The sequence below is a fragment of the Aquarana catesbeiana genome, linkage group LG05, assembly GCF_042186555.1.
Source record: "Aquarana catesbeiana isolate 2022-GZ linkage group LG05, ASM4218655v1, whole genome shotgun sequence".
NCBI classification, from domain to species: domain Eukaryota; kingdom Metazoa; phylum Chordata; class Amphibia; order Anura; family Ranidae; genus Aquarana; species Aquarana catesbeiana.
In genome coordinates this window covers 235,821,203-235,843,591 of record NC_133328.1, presented here as the reverse complement: position 1 = coordinate 235,843,591, position 22,389 = coordinate 235,821,203, and the positions used below count along the sequence as shown (strand labels likewise).

Below are 22,389 nucleotides of genomic sequence, written 5' to 3'. Positions count from 1 at the left end.
ATTTGTATATTTTAGTCATACTTTTATTTTAAATTTAAACACTGGATTTAACTTGAGTTACTGTATGCTTTTCCTCTTTTTTCAGAGCTACAGTTTCTAAGATGAGTATAATACTACTACTGTAAATTCTTAGATTAGAAAAAAAATAAACCTATTTGGTTATGTATACGTATTAAAAGGACTTCCTGATTTTAAATACGGTATGACATGTACACAGGAAATGTGTAATTCTTATCCAAACAATATATAGAATAAAAAAAATCAGTCACTTGAACTAACATGTCCTTGAGAAATTTGATTAAACCCAGCCCTTTTCCTTCAATAGGTTGGAGCACCAGAGCATAGGGACGCTATTTTTCGGTGACCACAGAAGGAAACAAAACATACAGCTAAACTGAATCTTTCAAATAGCCATTTCAAGACTTATTAAAGGATTTAGGTATTCTTAATGTTAAATTGTAGCAACAGATAAGAATACATAGAAGAACATTTGCAGCAAATGCAGATCATACAAACATGGGATTATTTCTTCACCAAATTAGGATTCTGATTTGGAAGAACTGTCTTTGCCGTGTTAGGCAACCGGTGAGTTTTTGTTGGTTTTCGTAAAAATGTATAATTTTTAAATATATTTGAACAAGATTTAATCTTTTTGCTGCCTTGAATAGCTCTCATACCGCCTTTTTGCATAGTGTTTTGTTTGTCTGGTCACAGTCTTTTATGCTTCATCTGTTATGAAATTAATCATTGCTTAGATGCACATGATTCCTCTTCTGCCCTGAGCATCTTAAAAGTAGGGCAGATGCTGAATCATAAATTTAACTGTCACAAAAATGACCTATTAAGTTGGTATAATTTTCTAAGCTTATGACAAATCTTCCTCATAAACTGTTATAAATTCTCTTTCATTGAAACACTTTAAACTATGATTTTTTTTTAAATGATTGTTTCCAGAGTCCAGATCTGTAATTCATAACATTATTATAATAACTGAACTATCTAGTGAGCTGAGGAGCTGATTTGTAAAAAAAATGATTTGCTTTATAATGAAGCAAACAGAGAGAAATACATCATGTGCCATAGAAGACTAGACTAGACTCGGGAAAAACATGCAGTCTTTGAATTTATATCTTCTATTGCAGGCCACTGGCTATTATAATATAATATTATTATAATCACTAATTGCAAAGCAGACATAAGGATGTCCGCTCATAATTTGCATCTTTAAAACCAGTTTACAATTGATACATCCTCATTTCTATCTTGGCTTTCTTTTAAAGGAATATCGGGACATATTTTATAGTAATTGTAATACTATAATTGAGGGTTGCAAACATTCCAGATTATTTACATGGTGTACCATGTTAGGGAAGCCCATTAATTCTGAATGAATGGCACTGCAAGTAACCCACACATTTTACCACAATGTACAAGTGTGAGGCTGGCCTAAAGCTTTCTGTATTCCTCTCTTGCATACATTTTTCTGGGACATATTTTTTAGTATTTGTAATACTATAATTGAGGGTTGTAAACATTCCAGATTATTTATATGGTGTACTGTGTTAGGGCAGCCCATTAATTCTGAATTAATGGCACTGCAAGTAACCCACACATTTTACCACAATGTACAAATGTGAGGCTGGCCTAAAGCTTTCTGTATTCCTCTCTTGAATATGTTTTTCCTGGTTTTTAGGGGCATTAAACTGTCTTTATTAATTGTGGAACTAAGTAGGTGCACACTGTAAGGGCCAATGTATAAATTATCTTGGGATTCTTTAGAAAATAAGCAGTGAATTTGGGTGGCTCGGTAGACTAATCCTAAATATGGCTGCTTCTTAGAAGTTTTGATTAAAAATGACCTTATCAGTAGAATAAAAATATGCTTATCGTGTCTATTGTATATTGGGAAGAACACTGTTTTACACTTTGGGGAATCTTTTGCTGCTTTGTACAAAAAGTACCTTAAACACAGAAATTACATTTATTAAACTGAAATATTAATAGTAACATCACCTAAAAATATATTTTAATTTTAAGCTTGCGGTAGTACAATGAGTCACCTTTCAGCTTTCTACATTTTTTCTTTTAGACACTCCAGTGTCATGACCTTATTTTTAACAATTTGTATTTCCTTACCCTCTAATTGGAACATAATTAATGTTGGCCATAAGAATAAAGATTTTGCTCCTTCAACCCGGTGTGCTGAATGAAAGAAATCCATAGATTTCCTGAGCAACATGGATGGACAAATCTCTGGCTGCTGGCTGTTTATTCTGACAGCCGAAACCTGCGACTGCCAGCAAACTTTGCTGGAGCCACAAGGGAGTAAAACAAACAGAAAATATCCTACTGACAAAGTCTGTGGATCCTTATACCTTTTGGGTGTTGGATATTCCAGATAAAAATAGTCTAAAATGACTCCCGAGTTTTACGTAGGAACCTTGATTCCCTCCTGGACCCTTATCCTCCCTATGGCTGTCTACTCAGTTGCCTAGACCATTATCCTATGGATGTCAACTGCCATTGAAACTTTAGATAATATTTGATTGAAATTCAACAGATTGATGCACATACTCCTGAAGAAGCTGAAAAATATTTGGTGAAACATGTTGAGATGGGTGCATCAGTTGTAACACAGAATATGTAAAATGTGTCTGTTAAACATATCAGTCTTGTGACTTCGAATTTTATACAAAGAATAATTTTTATTCATATCAAATAAACAATGATTTTATGAATATTATGTCGATTTGCACCTTTAAAGTCCCCTTTCTTTCCTTACTTGTGTATAACCTAACTTTAGTTAATTCCATGAACAATATTGGAGGCAACAAGCTTTTCAAATTTTCAGCAGCTACCCAAAGTTAAAATATCAATTTGGGTGGAGCTGACCCACAATTTTAGGACTGATTTAGATTTTTTTTTTTCACAGAAAAGGTATATGTAAAGATCAACAAGAGTATTGACAAAAGCTGAGATTGTACTTGGATTGGGCTGATTTTAGAGAGGGTGGTGACTTTTAGGCTATTTTGAATTTATTTTTTTTAGGGCTCATTGACATTGTTGTATTGGGCTAAAAAGTGTCCAGTAATTAATCATTTGTACCAGTCCCTTATAAAGCACCCTTGATACCCCCCCCCCGCCATTTAGTGCAAAATCTAGAGATCAGCATTACAGTGCAGTATATTCAGAGAAAAAAAATATTTTTGTGCATATGTACGCAGTATTTCATCACTATTTTTAGACTACATTTTGAGCAAGACCTTTTTTCTTTTCATTTGCCAGTGCTGAACTTTCTTGACCCCCTAAAAACAGTTTGAACAGGACCCTCAGTAGCCACTTTTAAATGTAAACCTCAACATTACAGTTTAACCACCTCCTGTCCATCCCATGTATATAAATGGTTAGATGGGAGCTTTGGATGTACCCATACATCCTCCACATCAGCAGCTCATGTGTGACTCCTAGAGCACACACCGGCAAGCCCGATGATCACTGTGTCCCTTGGACATAACTGGGTACAGGACCAATAAAATTTATCATAGTTACTTAGTAGGCAAGGTTGAAAAAAGACACAGTGATCAAGTCCAACCTATGTGTGTGATTTTATGTTAGTATTACATTGTATATCCCTGTATGTTGTGGTCGTTCAGGTGCTTATCTAATAATTTTTTGAAATTATCTATGCTCCCTGCTGAAACCACTGTACACCCTCTACACACTTTAAGGGTAAACCGCTTTTCTTCAAATTTTAGTAAATGGTCATGTGTCTTTTTGTGGGGGAACCAGTACGGTATTTGTAAATTGAAATCATATCCCCTCTCAAGCGTCTGTTCTCCAGAGAGAACACCCCCCGGTTCGGTTCACACCAGAACTTGCGAACAGGCAAACAATTTGGACGAACACCATTAAAGTCTATGGGACACGAACATGAAAAATCAAAAGTGCTAATTTTAAAGGCTTATATGCAAGTTATTGCCATAAAAAATGTTTGGGGACCCAGGTCCTGCCCCAGGGGACATGTATCGATGCAAAAAAAAAGTTTTACAAAACGGACGTTTTTTCGGGAGCAGTGATTTTAATAATGCTTGAAACAATTGAAACAAGTGAAACAATAAAAATGAAATATTCCTTTAAATATCGTGCCTGGATGGTGTCTATAGTATGCCTTTAAAGTGGCGCATTTTTCCCTTGTTTAGAACAATACCACAGCAAAATTACATTTCTAAAGGAAACAAAGTCATTTAAAACTGATCGTGGCTGTAATGAATTGTCGGGTCTCGGCAATATAGAGAAAGCTCATTGAAAAAAACGGCATGGGTTCCCACCAGTCCAATCGTCACTCGGCAGGAGCCTCCTATGGAGGCAGAGCAGTTGTGTTTTTTTTTTTCCTTTTTTCGGTTTGTTGGGCGGCTCTCTCGTCCCCCTTCTATTCCTGCGCCTGCTAGTTTGCGTGCTCAGATAAGGATCTGGTATAAATTTTGGAGGGGATCCCTACGCCATTTTTTTTTATTTTGGCTCAGGGTTCCCCTTAAAATCCACACCAGACCTGAAGGGCCTGGTATGGATTTTGGGGGGACCTCCATGCATTTTAAAAAAAAAATTTGGGTTCAGGGTTCCCCTTAATATTTATACCAGACTCAAAGGGCCTGGTAATGGACTGGGGGGGAACCCATGCCGTTTTTTTCAATGAGTTTTATCTATATTGCCAAGACCCGACAATTCATTACAGCTGTGCTCAGTTTTAAATGACTTTTATTCCTTTAGAGTCATTTTGCTGTGGTACTGTTCTAAACACGGGAAAAGTGTGCCACTTTACAGGCATACTAAGGACAAACCCCAGGCACCCCCCAGGAATATTTCATTTTTATTGTTACACTTTAAGCATTATTAAAATCACTGCTCCCGAAATAACAGATGTTTTTAAAACTTTTTTTGCATTGACCCGGGTCCCCATACACTTTTTATGGCAATAAATTGCATACAAGCCTTTAAAATGAGCACTTTTGATTTTTCATGTTAATGTCCCATAGACTTTAACAGTGTTCTGCGGCTTTCGAATTTACCGCGAACACTGCATAATGTTCGCTGTTCGGCGAACAGGCGAACACCCGATGTTCGCCTCAAATTTACGTTCAACGCGAACATCGGGCTCATCCCTACTCATAACTAGTGTCCTTCAGTCCCTTTATTAGCCCAGAACTTAACAGCATACTCCAGGTGCGGCCGGAGCAGAGTCTTGTAGAGTGGGAAAATTATCATTTTATCTCTGGAGTTAATCCCCTTTTTAATGCATGCCAATATTCTGTTTGCTTTGCTTGTAGCAGCTTGCCATTGTTAAACCTGTCATCTACTAAGACCCCAAGGTGCTTTTCCATCCTAGATTCTCCCAGAGGTTCTCCCCCCCTATGAGTAGATTGCATTCACATTTTTGCCACCCAAATGCATTATTTTCCATTTTTCTACATTAAACCTTTTTCCATGTAGTTGCCCACCCCATTAATTTGTTCAGATCTTCTTGCATGGTTTCCACATCCTGCGGAGAAGGTATTGCCCTGCTTAGCTTAGTATCGTTTGCAAATACTAAAATTGAGCTGTTTACCCAATCCTACGGGTTGTTTATGAATAAATTAAATAGGATTGGTCCATAGATAGAACCATTGGGGACCCCACTTTCCACCCCGGACCTTTCCGAGTACTCCCCATTTATCACTACCCTTTGAACTCGCCCCTGTAGCCAGTTTTCAGTCCATGTACTCACCCTATGGTCTATGCCAACGGACCTTAGTTTGTACAGTAAACGTTTATGGGGAACTGTATCAAATGCTTTTGAAAAATCCAGATACACCACGTCTCTAAGTTTTTCAAGTCTATTTCTTATTCTGTCCTCTGTTAGCCATGAGGGTCCTTCCTGTGACGTGTCATGAGGATAAACATTGCAGTTTTGGTTACTGAAGCCCCCCAATTCCCTCGTGAAGACTGAGGAGAAGAATAAATTCAATACCTTCGCCATCTCTGCATCCTTAGTAATTAGATTCCCTTCATCATTCTTTATGGGACCAAAGAATGATAAAGGGAATCTAGTTACTAAGGATGGAGAGATGGCGAAGGTATTGAATTTATTATTCTCCTCATTCTTCATGAGGAAATCCATGGTCCTGTATCATGTGATCTGATCGTTATGACCAATCATAGTGATAACAAAATGAAAACAAAGGCTGCATTGTGCAGCCATTGCTTCTCTCTTCTTTCACAGAGCATCTGTGAGAGGAGAGAGCATCATTACAGCTTACTGAGAATGTTATCAGTGTCTGTCACAAAGTTTTAAAAACACCAGTGCCAGCCAGCTCACAGTGTCCTTGATCAGTAGCCCACCAGTGTAATGTGAATAACCTGCAGCAAGCTGTCACCTGTTAACTGTGGCAATTTCACCAGTGCAGCCAGGAACAGTGTACCTTATCATTAATGACTCCAGGATTAGGGATGATCCGAACACCCCCCCCCCCCCCCGGTTCAGTTCGCACCAGAATCTGCGAACTGACCGAAACTTTGCATGAACGTTAGAATCCCATTGAAGTCTATGGGACTCGAACGTTCAAAATCAAAAGTGCTAATTTTAAAGGCTAATTTGCATGGTATTGTCCTAAAAAGGGTCTGGGGACCCGGGTCCTGCCACAGGGGACATGTATCAATGCAAAAAAAAGTTTTAAAAACGTCAGTTTTTTTCGGGAGCAGTAATTTTAATGATGCTTGAAGTGAAAAAAAAGTGAAATATTCCTTTAAATATCGTACCTGGGGGGTGTCTATAGTATGCCTGTAAAGTGGCGCGTGTTTCCCGTGCTCAGAACAGTCCCTGCACAAAATGACATTTTTAAAGGAATAAAAGTCATTTAAAACTGCTTGTGGCTTTAATGTAATGTCGGGTCCCGACAATATGGATGAAAATCAGTGAGACAAACGGCATGGGTACCACCCCCCCCAGTCCATTACCAGGCCCTTTGGGTCTTGTGTGGATATTAGGGGAACCCCGCACACAAATTAAAAAAAGGAAAGGCGTGGGGCCCCCAGGCCCTATATACTCTGAACAGCAGTATACAGGCGGTGCAAAAAAGACAGGGACTGTAGGTTTGTTGTTAAGTAGAATCTGTTTGTAATTTTGAACTGGTACATTTTTAAAGTGTAGCTTCAGCCAAAAAATCTATTTTTAAGCTTTTTGGAAAACATATGGAAGGGTTATCACTAGGGATGCACCGAATGGGTTTTTTGGTGCCGAAACAGATACCGAAAATAAATCTTCCTTGATCCCGAAAACCGAAACCAATACCGAAACAACACCGATACCGAAAGTGACTGTTTTTAAAAATATTTTTATACAGGAGATGGTCAGCGACTGCAGAGATGGTACAGGAGATGATCAGAGACTGCAGAGATGGTACAGGAGATGGTCAGAGACTGCAGAGATGGTACAGGAGATGGTCAGAGACTGCAGACATGGTACAGGAGATGGTCAGAGACTGCAGACATGGTACAGGAGATGGTCAGAGACTGGGGACGTGGTACAGGAGATGGTCAGAGACTTGGGAACATGGTACAGGAGATGGTCAGAGACTGGGGACATGGTACAGGAGATGGTCAGACTGCAGACATGGTACAGGAGATGATCAGAGACTGCAGACATGGTACAGGAGGTGCTCAGATATTGCAGAGATGGTACAGGAGATGATCAGAGACTGCAGAGATGGTACAGGAGATGGTCAGAGACTGAGGACATGGTACAGGACATGGTCAGAGACTGCAGACATGGTACAGGAGATGGTCAGAGACTGCAGACATAGTACAGGAGATGGTCAGGGACTGGGGACATGGTACAGGAGATGGTCAGACTGCAGACATGGTACAGGAGATGATCAGGGACTGCAGACATGGTACAGGAGATGATCAGAGACTGCAGACATGGTACAGGAGATGGTTAGAGACTGCAGACATGGTACAGGAGATGATCAGAGGCTGCAGACATGGTACAGGAGATGATCAGAGACTGCAGACATGGTACAGGAGATGGTCAGAGACTGCAGACATGGTACAGGAGATGGTCAGACTGCAGACATGGTACAGGAGATGGTCAGAGACTGCAGAGATGGTACAGGGGATGATCAGAGACTGCAGACATGGTACAGGAGATGGTCAGAGACTGCAGACATGGTACAGGAGATGGTCAGAGACTGGGGACATGGTACAGGAGATGGTCAGACTGCAGACATGGTACAGGAGATGGTCAGAGACTGCAGACATGGTACAGGAGATGGTCAGAGACTGCAGACATGGTACAGGAGATGGTCAGAGACTGCGGACATGGTACAGGAGATGGTCAGAGACTGCAGACATGGTACAGGAGATGGTCAGAGACTGGGGACATGGTCAGAGGGTCAGAGACTGCGGACATGATACAAGAGATCATTGGAGCCTCACCAGTGCCCATCAGATGCAGCCAGCCAGTTTCCCCGGTAGTGCAGCCAGTCTCCACGGTAGTGCTGCCAGTGTCCCCAGTAATGCAGCAAGTGTCCCCAGTATTGCAGCCAGTGTCCCCATTGCTGCAGCCAGTGTCCCAATTGCAGCCAGTGTCCCCAGTAGTGCAGCCAGTGTCCTCATTGCAGCCAGTGTCCCCATTGCAGCCAGTGTCCCCAGTAGTGCAGCCTGTGTCCCCATTGCAGCCAGTGATGGGAGGGAGCCGACGCCACCTGTTTGATTACAGCACGGGGAACACACAGCTATTGAAATGAAAGCTGTGATGTTCCCGGCACTGTAATCAAACAGGCAGCTGCCCCCCTGATAGGCAGCACCAGGGGCAGGGGCAGGCCCCGCCCCGTTCGGTATCAACAAAAATTATCTTTCGGCTTTTTGCCCAAAGGGCTATTTTCAGCCGATTTGTTTCAGCGGCCGAAATTTTGGTGCATCCCTAGTTATCACCCCTGTGACATTTGTTTTGCTGTCTGTGCTCCTCTTCAGAAGATTTCACCTCACTCTCTGTCACAATGACAAATATTTTTAGAAAATGTGGGGTTTTTAGTGAAACAAGGATTGGTGATAAAGCATCAGTGGAAAGAAGAAATGTTTTTCCCATATTAACTCTTACAGGAGAGAATTTCCCTTCCTAGGGGTAGATTTCATCTCACTTCCTGTTGTCTCCTTTCGTTTGCAAGTAGTAGTCGTTTGTAAGTTGGATGTTTGAAAGTAGGGGCCTGCCCTATATACTCTGCAGAAATTGTAAGTAGCCTTAGGTGTTGGTGTTGCCACAACACTGTAAGGCCTCACAGGGCCCTGCTGTGAAATATTAGGTCAAGAATTGTAATTACATGCCCCTGTTGAACAGGGGCAGAAAAATAGGGCCTTTGGTGATGGTGGTTGTGCTTGTGCCACAACACTGTAAGTCCTCACAGTTACTCTTGGTGGGCGCTGGAACGGGCCCTGCTGTGAAATATTAGATCAAGAATTGTAATTACATGCACCTGTTGAACAGGGGCAGAAAAATTGGGCCTTTGGTGGTGGTGCTGGTGCCACAACACTGTAAGTCCTCACAGTTACTCTTGGTGGGTGCTGGAACGGGCCCTGCTGTGAAATATTAGATCAAGAATTGTAATTATATGTCCCTGTTGAACAGGGACAGAAAATTGGGCCTTAGGCACTGGTGCTGGTGCCACAACACTGCAACCCCTCACAGATACTCTAGTTGGAGCGCAGGAACGAGCCCTGCTGCAAAGAATTACATCAAAAATTGTAATTACACGCCCCTGTTAAACAGGGGCTGAAAAATTGGGCCTTAGGCACTGGTTCCACAACACTGCAACCCCTCACAGATACTCTAGTTGGAACGCAGGAACGAGCCCTGCTGCAAAGAATTGCATCAAAAATTGTAATTACACGCCCCTGTTAAACAGGGGCTGAAAAATTGGGCCTTAAGCACTGGTGCCACAACACTGCAACACCTCACAGATACTATAGTTGGAGCGCAGGAATGAGCCCTGCTGCAAAGAATTGCATCAAAAATTGTAATTACACGCCCCTTTTAAACAGAGGCTGAAAAATTGGGCCTTAGCCATTGGTGGCGGCACACAGAAACAAAAATATTCTTACAAGCTTTCAGCATGATCATTGAGGAGGAAGAGGATAGTCACTGAGCATAACAGGATAGTCACAGGATAGTCGCAAGCATAGGCAGTCTTGAAGGAATCTGACTTTTTTTTAAATTTATTTGGTTACATCAGCACCAGGTGCTTGGTATCTGGTGGTGATCCAAGCCTGATTCATTTTTATGAAGGTCAGTCGATCGACCGAGTCGGTGGACAGGCGCACCCTGTGATCGGTTACAAAGCCTCCAGCAGCACTGAATGTGCGTTTCGAAAAAACGCTGGATGCAGGACAGGCCAGTAGCTCAATTGCATACTGTGCAAGCTCTGGCCAGTGATCCGTCCTCAAGACCCAGTAACCCAGATGATTTTCTGTGGGAAAGGTGACCAAGTCAGATCTTGCCCCTAGGTATTCCTGCAGCATGTAAAACAGATGCTGGCGATGGTTGCTGGAACCGATCAGACCTTGGGGCTGCAGACTAAAAAATTGTCTGAGCGCATCAGTCAGACGGCCATCTTCTCCAATGCTCCTTCTTTGACTGACCGAAGCCTCGGCAACACGTTGTCCAGGAACAGGAGTTTGTAACCTCCCAGTCTCTGGGAACGCGTTGCACAGACCTTTCTGCAAGGCCTCCCGAAGATGTTTCATCCTCTGCTCCCTCTGCGACGGCAAGATAAGGTCTGCAACCTGACTCTTGTAACGTGGATCAAGGAGAGTTGCCAGCCAGTATTGATCCCTCTCCTTGATACCATGAATACGAGGATCCTTCCGCAGGCTTTGCAGGATAAGGGAGGCCATGTAGCATAGGTTTGCTGAGGCATTCGGTCCGGAGTCCTCTGGGTCACTAAGAATGAAATGATCCGCAGCCACCTCCTCCCAGCCACGTACAAGTCCATAGGTTTCTTGGGACTGTAAATGATCCCTTAAAGACTGCTGCTGATGCTGAGTGCCAGGCTCCACCTCCATGCTGACACAATCCTCCTCCTCATCCTCTTCCTGTGTGATCGGCAGGCACGCAGGAACACTGTCTGGATAAAGGGGGCCTTGAGAGCTAAGGAAGTCCTCCTCTTCCTGCCTCTGTTCTGCCTCAAGTGCTCTGTCCATTATTCCACGCAGCGTGTGCTCCAACAGGTGGACAAGGGGGACAGTGTCACTGATGCATACACTGTCACTGCTCACCATCCTCGTGGCCTCCTCAAATGGTGACAGGACAGTGCATGCATCTCTAATCATGGCCCACTGGCGTGGGGAAAAAAAACAAGCTCCCCTGACCCTGTCCTGGTGCCATAGTCGCACAGGTACTCATTGATGGCCCTCTGCTGCGTGTGCAGCCGCTGCAGCATGGCCAATGTTGAGTTCCACCTGGTGGGCATGTCACAGATTAGGCGGTTCTTGGGCAGGTTAAATTCCTTTTGGAGGTCAGCCAGCTGAGCACTGGCATTATATGACCGGCAGAAATGCACAAGACTTTCCTGGCCTGCTTCAGGACATCCTGTAAGCCCGGGTACCTGCCCAAGAACTGCTGCACCACCAAGTTAAGGACGTGAGCCAAACAGGGCACATGGGTCAGTTGTCCCTGTCGGAGGGCGGAGAGGAGGTTGGTGCCATTGTCGCAAACCACCATTCCTGGCTTAAGTTGGCATGGCATCAACCACCTCTGAACCTGCCCCTGCAGAGCTGACAGAATCTCTGCCCCAGTGTGGCTTCTGTCCCCCAAGCATATCAGTTCAAGCACCGCATGGCATCTTTTGGCCTGCGTACTTGCGTAGCCCCTTGAACGCCTACGGAGCACTGCTGGTTCCGAGGACAAAACACAGGAAGAGGCCATGGAGGAAGAAGAAGAGGAGGGGTGGAGGAGAGAGGTGTGTCAGAATCACTAGTAGTGGCATTTTGGAGGCGTGGTGGTGGAAAAACCTCCAACACTACTGCACCTTGTCCTGCATCCTTCCCAGCTGCCAGCAGAGTCACCCAATGCTCCGTGAAACTTAGGTAACGTCCCTGTCCATGCCTGCTGGACCATGAGTCAGCGGTAATATGCACCTTACCGCTGACCGCCCTGTCCAGCGAGGCCAAGACATTGCCTTCCACATGCCGGTAGACAGCCAGAATCGCCTTCCATGAGAAAAAGTGGCGTTTGGGAACCTGTCACTGAGGAACCGCACATTCCACAAGCTCATGGAAGGGGGCAGAGTCTACCAACTGAAAAGGTAGCAGTTGAAGTGCTAGCAATTTTGCCAAGCTAGCATTCAACCGCTGGGCATGTGGAAGGCTGGGAGCTAACTTCTTTCTGCGGTGCAGCAGCTGGAGCAGGGAAATTTGCCTGGTACAATCTGACGTTGGTGTACCGATAGCAGATTGCCCGCAAGTACTTGGCTGTGACACACCTAATTCTACATCTTCATTCCTCTCAGTGCAGGTCTCAGAAAGGACTGAAGGTATAGTGGGATTGGAGATCCCAACTGATGAGGAGCAAGGAGAGGTCCACTTTGTTCTTTGGTGTGGGTCTTTTAGGTACGCTTGCCAACAAACTGCATGGCAGGTCAATATATGTCTGGTCAAGCATGTGGTGCCCAAGCGGGAGATGTTTTGGCCACGCGAGATACGCTTGAGACATATGTTGCAAATAGCAGCGTTGGGATCTGATGCACTCATCTCAAAAAAGGCCCACACCGAAGAACTTTTGGAATAACGTGCAGAGACAGCAGCGCCCTGCACATGCGGAGTGCTGCGGTGTGATGCAGTCAGTGTGCTGCCCTTAGGCTGGCCCCTGGAGGGCATCCTGCCTTGTTGGTGATGTGCCTCCTCCTTTTCCTCCTCTCTCCTATCAGGCACCCACGTGGAGTCAGTGACCTCATCATACCCTCCCTCCTCATCACTGGAGCAAACCTGGCAGTATGCTGCAGCAGGGGGAACATGACTGCCAGATTGCTGTCCTTCTTGGGCACCCCCTCTGTCTGGGCTCACGTTACTGCCTTCCTCTAGCTGAGTACCATCATCGGAGCCTTCAAAACGCTGGGTATCCTCCTGGAGCATGTACCCAACACTGTGGTCAAATAGTTCGGGGACTCCTCAGGACATGGTGGGTCTAGGAAAGGAGTCACTGATGCCATTGAGCCGAGGGAAGAGGCCGCGTTGGCAGCTGCTTTGCCAGACAAAGTACCCTGAGCCTGGGTGAGAGAGGATGAGGAGGATGAGGACGGCTTGGTCATCCACTCAACCAAGTCTTCCGCATGTTGCGGCTCAACGTGGCCAGCTGCCGAAAAAACGCCAAGCGTGTCCCATGACCACGTTCTGATGAGAATGCACCGTGTTCACAACCAGCACTGTTGCCTCTAGACACAGATCCTGCTTGCCCTCTTTTATTGGCTTGTGACTGTCTGCCTCTCCTTGTTGGCCTTCCAGACATACTAATGGCCTGCAGTGAGATGTAGCTGCACAAAACTGGGATGTATATATATATATATATATACCGATTATACTGCAGCTAGCAGAATCAACTGCCTGCCTGTAGTATTATTAGTATGAGAACATCTGCACTTGTCTTCAGGTAGCTATACTGTAGGTGCAATTGTGCAGGGTACACAGTACAGTAACTTGAAATACGTCAAGAGCCTACACAAGCACCTGGCTTCAGGTAGTTATACTGTAGGTGCAACTGTGCAGGGTACACAGTACAGTAACTGGAAATACGTCAAGAGCCTACACAAGCACCTGGCTTCAGTTAGCTATACTGTAGGTGCAACTGTGCAGGGTACACAGTACAGTAACCGGAAATACGTCAAGAGCCTACACAAGCACCTGGCTTCAGGTAGCTATACTGTAGGTGCAACTGTGCAGGGTACATAGTACAGTAACTGGAAATACGTCAAGAGCCTACACAAGCACCTGGCTGCAGGTAGCTATACTGTAGGTGCAACTGTGCAGGGTACACATTACAGTAACTGGAAATACGTCAAAAGCCTACGCAAGCACCTGTCTTCAGGTAGCTATACTGTAGGTGGAACTGTGCAGGGTACACAGTACTAGGGATGAGCCGAACACCCCCCGGTTCAGTTCGCACCAGAACCTGCGAACGGACCGAAAATTTGCGCAAACTTTAGAACCCCGTTGAAGTCTATAGGACTCGAACATTTGAAATCAAAAGTGCTAATTTTAAAGGCTAATTTGCATGGTATTGTCCTAAAAAGGGTTTGGGGACCCGGGTCCTGCCCCAGGGACATGGATCAATGCAAAAAAATGTTTTAAAAACGGCCGTTTTTTCGGGAGCAGTGATTTTAATGATGCTTAAAGTGAAAAAAAAAAGTAAAATATTCCTTTAAATATCGTACCTGGGAGATGTCTATAGTATGCCTGTAAAGTGGCGCGTGTTTCCTGTGCTTAGAACAGTCCCTGCACAAAATGACATTTTTAAAGGAATAAAAGTCATTTAAAACTGCTTACGGCTTTAATGTAATGTCCGGTCCCGGTAATATGGATGAAAATCAGTGAGACAAATGGCATGGGTACCCCTCCCAGTCCATTACCAGGCCCCTTGGGTCTTGTGTGGATATTAAGGGATACCCTGCACCCAAATTAAAAAAAGGAAATGCGTGGGGCCCCAGGCCCTCTGAACAGCAGTATACAGGCGGTGCAAACAAGACAGGGACTGTAGGTTTGTTGTTAAGTCGAATCTGTTTGTAATTTTGAACTGGTACATTTTTAAAGTGTAGCTCCAGCCAAAAAATCTATTTTTAAGCTTTTTGGAAAACATAGGTAAGGGTTAACATAGGTAAGGGTTAACGGTTATTGCTGTCTGTGCACCTCTTCAGAAGATTTTACCTCACTTTCTGTCCCAATGACAAATGTTTTTTGACAATTTGGGGTTTTTAGTGAAACAAGGATTGGTGATAAAGCATCAGTGGAAAGGAGACATGTTTTTCCCATATTAACTCTTACAGGAGAGAATTTCCCTTCCTAGGGGTAGATTTCATCTCACTTCCTGTTGTCTCCTTTCATTTGCAAGTAGGAGTCTTTTGCAAGTTGGATGTTTGAAAGTAGGGGCCTGCCCTATATACTCTGCAGAAATTGGGGCCTTACGTGTTGGTGTTGCCACAACACTGTAAGCCCTCACAGTTACTCTTGGTGGGCGCAGGAACGGGCTCTGCTGTGAAATATTGGATCAAGAATTGTAATTACATGCCCCTGTTGAACAGGTTCAGAAAAATTGGGCCTTTGGTGGTTTTGGTGCTGGTGCCACAACACTGTAAGTCCTCACAGTTACTCTTGGTGGGCGCAGAAACGGGCCCTGCTGTGAAATATTAGATCAAGAATTGTAATTACATGTCCCTATTGAACAGGGGCAGAAAAATTGGGCCTTAGGCACTGGTGCCACAACACTGCAACCCCTCACAGATACTCTAGTTGGAGCAGAGGAATGAGCCCTCCTGTAAAATATTGCATCAAAAATTGTAATTACATGCCCCTGCTAAACAGGGGCTGAAAAATTGGGCCTTAGGCACTGGTGCTGGTGCCACAACACTGCAACCCCTCACAGATACTCTAGTTGGAACGCAGGAACGAGCCCTGCTGCAAAGTATTGCATCAAAAATTGTAATTACACTCCCCTGTTAAACAGGGGCTGAAAAAGTGGGCCTTAGGCACTGGTGCCACAACACTGCAACCCCTCACAAATACTCTAGTTGAGTGCAGCAACGAACCCTCCTTGCAAAATATTGCATCAAAAATTGTAATTACATGCCCCTGTTAAACAGGGGCTGAAAAATTGGGCCTTAGGCACTGGTGCTGGTGCCACAACACTGCAACTCCTCACAGATACTCTAGTTGGAGCGCAGGAACAAGCCCTGCTGCAAAGTATTGCATCAAAAATTGTAATTACACGCCCCTGTTAAACAGGGGATGAAAAATTGGGCCTTAGGCACTGGTGCTGGTGCCACAACACTGCAACCCCTCACATATACTCTAGTTGAGTGCAGCAACGAACCCTCCTTGCAAAATATTGCATCAAAAATTGTAATCACACGCCCCTGTTAAACAGGGGCTGAAAAATTGGGCCTTAGCCACTGGTGGCGGCGCCCAGAACCAAAAATATTCTTACAAGCTATCAGCATGATCATTGAGGAGGAAAAGGATAGTCACCTTAGCATAACAGGATAGTCACGCAGCATCAGCATAGGCAGTCTTGAAGGGATCTGACATTTCAAAAAAAATTATTCGGTTATGTCAGCATCAGGTGCTTGGAAGCTGGTGGTGATCCAAGACTGATTCATTTTTATGAAGGTCAGTCGATCAACCGAGTCGGTGGACAGGTGCACCCTGTGATTGGTTACAAAACCTCCAGCAGCACTGAATGTGTATTCCGAAAGAACGCTGGATGCAGGACAGGCCAGTAGCTCAATTGCATACTGTGCAAGCTGTGGCCAGTGATCCATCATCAAGACCCAGTAACCCAGAGGATTTTCGTGGGAAAGGTGTCCAAGTCAGATCTTGCCCCTAGGTATTCCTGCACCATGTAAAACAGATGCTGGCGATGGTTGCTGGAACCGATCATACCTTGGGGCTGCAGACTAAAAAATCGGTCAGACGGCCACCTTCTCCACCGCTCCTTCTTTGACTGACCGAAGCCTCAGCAACACGTTGTCCAGGAACAGAAGTTTGTAACCTCCCAGTTTCTGGGAACGTGTTGCACAGACATTTCTGCAAGGCCTCCCAAAGATGTTTCATCCTCTGCTCTCCCTGCGATGGCAAGATAAGGTCCGCAACCTTACCCTTGTAACGTGGATCAAGGAGGGTTGCCAGCCAGTATTGATCCCTCTCCTTGATACCACGAATAAGAGGATCCTTCCGCAGGCTTTACAGGATCAGGGAGGCCATGCAGCGTATGTTTGTTGAGGCATTCGGTCCGGAGTCCTCTGGGTCACTAAGGATGAAATGATCCGCAGCCACCTCCTCCCAGCCACGTACAAGTCCATGGGTTTCTTGGGACTGTAAATGATCCCTTAAAGACTGCTGCTGATGCTGAGTGCCAGGCTCCACCTCCATGCTGACACAATCCTCCTCTTCCTCCTCCTCCTCCTCCTCGTCCTCTTCCTGTGTGGTCAGCAGGCATGCAGGAACACGGTCTGGATAAAGGGGCCTTGAGAGCTAAGGAAGTCCTCCTCTTCCTGCCTCTGTTCTGCCTCAAGTACCCTGTCCATTATTCCCTGCAGCGTGTGCTCCAACAGGTGGACAAGGGGGGACAGTGTCACTGATGCATGCACTGTCACTGCTCACCATCCTCGTGGCCTCCTCAAATGGTGACAGGACAGTGCATGCATCCCTGATCATGGCCCACTGGCGTGGGGAAAAAAAACAAGCTCTCCTGACCCTGTCCTGGTGCCATAGTCACACAGGTACTCATTGATGGCCCTCTGCTGCATGTGCAGCCGCTGCAGCATGGCCAACGTTGAGTTCCACCTGGTGGGCATGACATAGATTAGGCAGTTCTTGGGCAGGTTAAATTCCTTTTGGAGGTCAGCCAGCCGAGCACTGGCATTATATGCGGAAATGCACACAGACTTTCCTGGCCTGCCTCAGGACATCCTGTAAGCCCGGGTACCTGCCCAAGAACCGATGTACCACCAAGTTAAGGACGTGAGCCAAACAGGGCACGTGGGTCATTTGTCCCTGTCGGAGGGTGGAGAGAAGGTTGGTGCCATTGTCGCAAAACACCATTCCTGGCTTAAGTTGGCATGGCATCAACCACCTCTGAACCTGCCCCTGCAGAGCTGACAGAACCTCTGCCCCAGTGTGGCTCCTGTCCCCCAAGCACACCAGCTCAAGCACCGCATGGCATCTTTTGGCCTGCATAGTTGCGTAGCCCCTTGAACGCCTATGGACCACCGCTGGTTCTGAGGGCAAAGCACAGGCAGAGGCCATGGAGGAAGAAGAGCAGGAGGGGGTGGAGGAGAGAGGTTTGTCAGAATCACCAGTAGTAGCATTTTGGAGGCGTGGTGGTGGAACAACCTCCAACACTACTGAACCTTGTCCTGTGTCCTTCCCAGCTGCATTCAGAGTCACCCAATGCACTGACCGCCCTGTCCAGTGAGGCATGGACATTGCCTTCCACATGCCGATAGAGAGCCGGAATCGCCTTCCGTGAGAAAAAGTGGAACCACACATTCCATAAACTCATGGAAGAGGCAGAGTCTACCAACTGAAACGGTAGCAGTTGAAGTGCTAGCAATTTTGCCAAGCTAGCATTCAACCGCTGGGCATGTGGATGGCTGAGAGCGAACTTCTTTCGCAGCAGCTTGGGCAGGGAAATTTGCCTGTTACAATCTGACTTTGGTGTACCGATAGCAGATTGCCCACAAGTACTTGGCTGTGACACACCTAATTCTACACCTTCATTCCTCTCAGTGCAGGTCTCAGAGAGGACTGAAGATATAGTGGGGTTGGAGATCTCAGCTGATGAGGAGCAAGGAGAGGTCCTCTGTTCTTTGGTGTGGGTCTTTTAGGTACGCTTGCCAACGAACTGCATGGCAGGTCAACATATGTCTGGTCAAGCATGTGGTGCCCAAGCGGGAGATGTTTTGGCCACGCAAAATACGCTTGAGACATATGTTGCAAATAGCAGTGGTGCAATCTGATGCACTCATCTCAAAAAAGGCCCACACCAAAGAACTTTTGGAATAACATGCAGAGACAGCAGCGCCCTACACATGCGGAGCTTTGCGGTGTGATGCAGTCAGTGTGCTGCCCTTAAGCTGCCCCCAGGAGGGCATCCTGCCTCATTGGTGATGTGCCTCCTCCTCTCTCCTATCAGGCACCCACGTGGAGTCAGTGACCTCATCATCCCCTCCCTCCTCATCACTGGAGCAAACCTGGCAGTATGCTGCAGCAGGGGCAACATGACTGCCAGATTGCTGTCCTTCTTGGGCACCCTCTCTGTCTGGGCTCACGTTACTGCCTTCCTCTAGCTGAGTACCATCATCGGAGCCTTCAAAACGCTGGACATCCTCCTGGAGCATGTACCCAACACTGTGGTCAAACAGTTTGGGGGACTCCTCAGGAGGACATGGTGGGGCTAGGGAAGGAGTGACTGATTCCATTGAGCCGAGGGAAGAGGCCGAGTTGGCAGCTGCTTTGCCAGACAAAGTACCCTGAGCATGGGTAAGAGAGGATGAGGAGGATGAGGATGGCTTGGTCATCCACTCGACCAAGTCTTCCGCATGTTGCGGCTCAACACGGCCAGCTGCTGAAAAAAAGGCCAAGCGTGTCCCACCGCCAAGTGCTGATGAGGATGCACCGTGTCCACGACCAGCACTGTTGCCTCTAGACACAGAGCCTGCTGGCCCTCTTTTATTGGCTTGTGACTGTCTGCCTCTCCCTGTTGGCCTTCCAGACATACTAATGGCCTGCAGTGAGATGTAGCTGCACTAAGCTGGGATATATATATATATACATATATATATATATATACTGATACTGCAGCTAGCAAAATCAACTGCCTGCCTGTAGTATTATTAGTATGAGAACACCACCAATCTTCTACAGGTAGCTTTAGCTGAACACTGTACAGAGGTCGCATTACACTAACTCGTAGCTTTAGCTGAACACTGTGCAGAGGACGCACGACACTAACGTTTAAATAATGTAGCTGCCTGCGGTAGTGATAGAATCAGGAAAACACCACCAACCTTCTACAGGTAACTTTAGCTGAACACTGTGCAGAGGACGCACTACGCTAATGTTTAAATAATGTACCTGCCTGCGGTAGCGATAGGATCAGGAAAACACCACCAACCTTCTACAGGTAGCTTTAGCTGAACACTGTGCAGAGGACGCACTACACTAAGGTTTAAATAATATAGCTGCCTGCGGTAGTGATAGGATCAGGAAAACACCACCAACATTCTACAGGTAGTTTTAGCTGAACACTGTGCAGAGGTCGCACTACACTAACGTGTAAATAATGTAGCTGCCTGCGGTCATGATAGGATCAGAAAAACACCACCAATATTCTACAGGTAGCTTTAGCTGAACACTGTGCAGAGGTCACACTACACTAACTTGTAGCTTTAGCTGAACACTGTGCAGAGGTCACACTACACTAATTTGTAGCTTTAGCTGAACACTGTGCAGAGGTTGCACTACACTAACTTGTAGCTTTAGCTGAACACTGTGCAGAGGTCGCACTACACTAAATCGTAGCTTTAGCTGAACACTGTGCAGAGGACGCACTACACTAACGTTTAACGTAGCTGCCTGCGGTAGTGATAGGATCAGGAAAACACCACCAACCTTCTACAGGTAGCTTTAGCTGAACACTGTGCAGAGTTCGCACTACACTAACTCGTAGCTTTAGCTGAACACTGTGCAGAGGTCGCACTACACTAACTTGTAGCTTTAGCTGAACACTGTGCAGAGGTTGCACTACACTAACTTGTAAATAATGTAGCTGCCTGCGGTACTAATAGGATCAGGAAAACACCACCAACCTTCTACAGGTAGCTTTAGCTGAACACTGTGCAGAGGGCTCACTACACTAACGTTTAAATAATGTAGCTGCCTGCGGTAGTGATAGGATCAGGAAAACACCACCAACCTTCTACAGGTAGCTTTAGCTGAACACTGTGCAGAGGACACACTACACTAACTTTAAATAATGTAGCTGCCTGCAGTTTGTAGTGATATAAAAATATGTAGTGCAGGTAGAGAGTGGGTATGATAATTAATTAGTAAGTACTCTTCCGCAGCAACCCAATTCTTCCAGAGAGATGCACTTTATTGACTTCCAACACAGAACAAAGTCCAAAGTCCACAGATGACAAAAAAATCCAACAGAGTAGATATCATTCAGAGTCCCATTTCTTAGGTCTGTGTGTTCACACACAGATAAGCCTAACTTAAAACTAAATGCCAGCTTGAATGTCCTCTATGAAATACTAGTCCACTAGGAGGGAGTTTCTGCTAGGTCAACCCAAAATACTCTTTGATCTTATTGTTACCCCCTCAAGTCTAATTACCATCAATAAATACTTCTTCTATGGTCCTTTAAACAATGTACCCTTTGAAATGTTCAACTAGGTTTCCAGACCATACCTCACCTCACACACCTAGGTAGACTTGCCTAAGATCAACACATCAAAGAGTCTTCAGCTGTCCCCTTGATATGTTAAAATTCAGTTGACTTGGACAAATCAACCATTGTCAATTGAATTCTGGCCTGGTCAATATTGACTGTATGTGTACATACATATAATAATGTCCCACATAAATCGGTGAACATATTACAACATATACAACATATACCCCCACTTGGGTCGGTTCTAACTACTAGAACTGACCCATAAATCAAACAACAAAAAATATCATTATGATTTAAGGTACTGGATGCTTTACAATGGCTCATATAAAATATGAACTTGAAACTGGTTACATCTCTCTTCGCCAGCCTCTAAAATATCCCCATGAAATGGTTATTAGATAATATAACTTTTAGACCATGACTAGAAAAGGATTTGGTAAACATCAGTTGCCCATATAGCTGTTAGGCCTTATTATATCACATCAAGATCTTGAATATTGCGCAAAGACGAGTTGATGTCACAGTCCATCCTTTGGTCTGACTTCATCACATCTCTCACCATCTCACTGAAAGTAAACTTGGTATGCTCTGGGAACTCCAATCCACATAAGTCCATGATTTTTTTCATCTCCAGGCTCAAGCTTTTCATTTTTAAAGATGCTTTTACACAAACATTCTACTTTCATCTTTATAGTAAGAAGAACTATCAATGTACCAGCACTCACTTTCAAGGTCAAAAAGTTTTGGATATGGCAGTAAAAACTGTACTGCAAACTATTTCCTTGCACTTGACATTCATGAGTCCATCTTTGTTGATTGCCAGCCACAATTTGCTTTTGTAATTTGCTGTAGGCCGACCCCTCATTGCCTTCAATAGAGCAGTTACTTGGATCATTCAGTCCACAATTACACCTGAATGGTATACCAACATATACATATACCCCCACACGATGGTTCAGATAGAATCAGCTTGACATCAGTGTTTATCAGATCTTCTATCCAGACAAAGCGGCAGTGGAAATTCTTGCCAGTATCCTCACCATGAAAGGTAGAAAGGTCTTTTTCATCCATATATGTCATAGCCTTTAGCATATTATAAACAACTGAATCAACAAAGTTTCAAATCATGACTAGAGTGATGAATTTCACTCACCCCTCTTATAAATTTAGGAAAACCACCCAACATACTATAATTT

At 45.0% G+C, this 22,389-nt stretch overlaps 1 protein-coding gene across 1 annotated transcript in view; it reads left to right on the top strand.

Annotated features, from left to right (window-relative positions):
• The first annotated feature begins 326 nt into the window (after positions 1 to 326).
• Positions 327 to 22,389, top strand: part of LOC141145987 (uncharacterized) — a 374,157-nt gene continuing 352,094 nt past the window's right edge. The window contains exon 1 of the mRNA XM_073632772.1: positions 327 to 585. Within this exon, the coding sequence (XP_073488873.1) occupies positions 517 to 585 (69 nt within the window). The 5' untranslated portion in view covers positions 327 to 516. The remainder of the gene's footprint in view (positions 586 to 22,389) is intronic.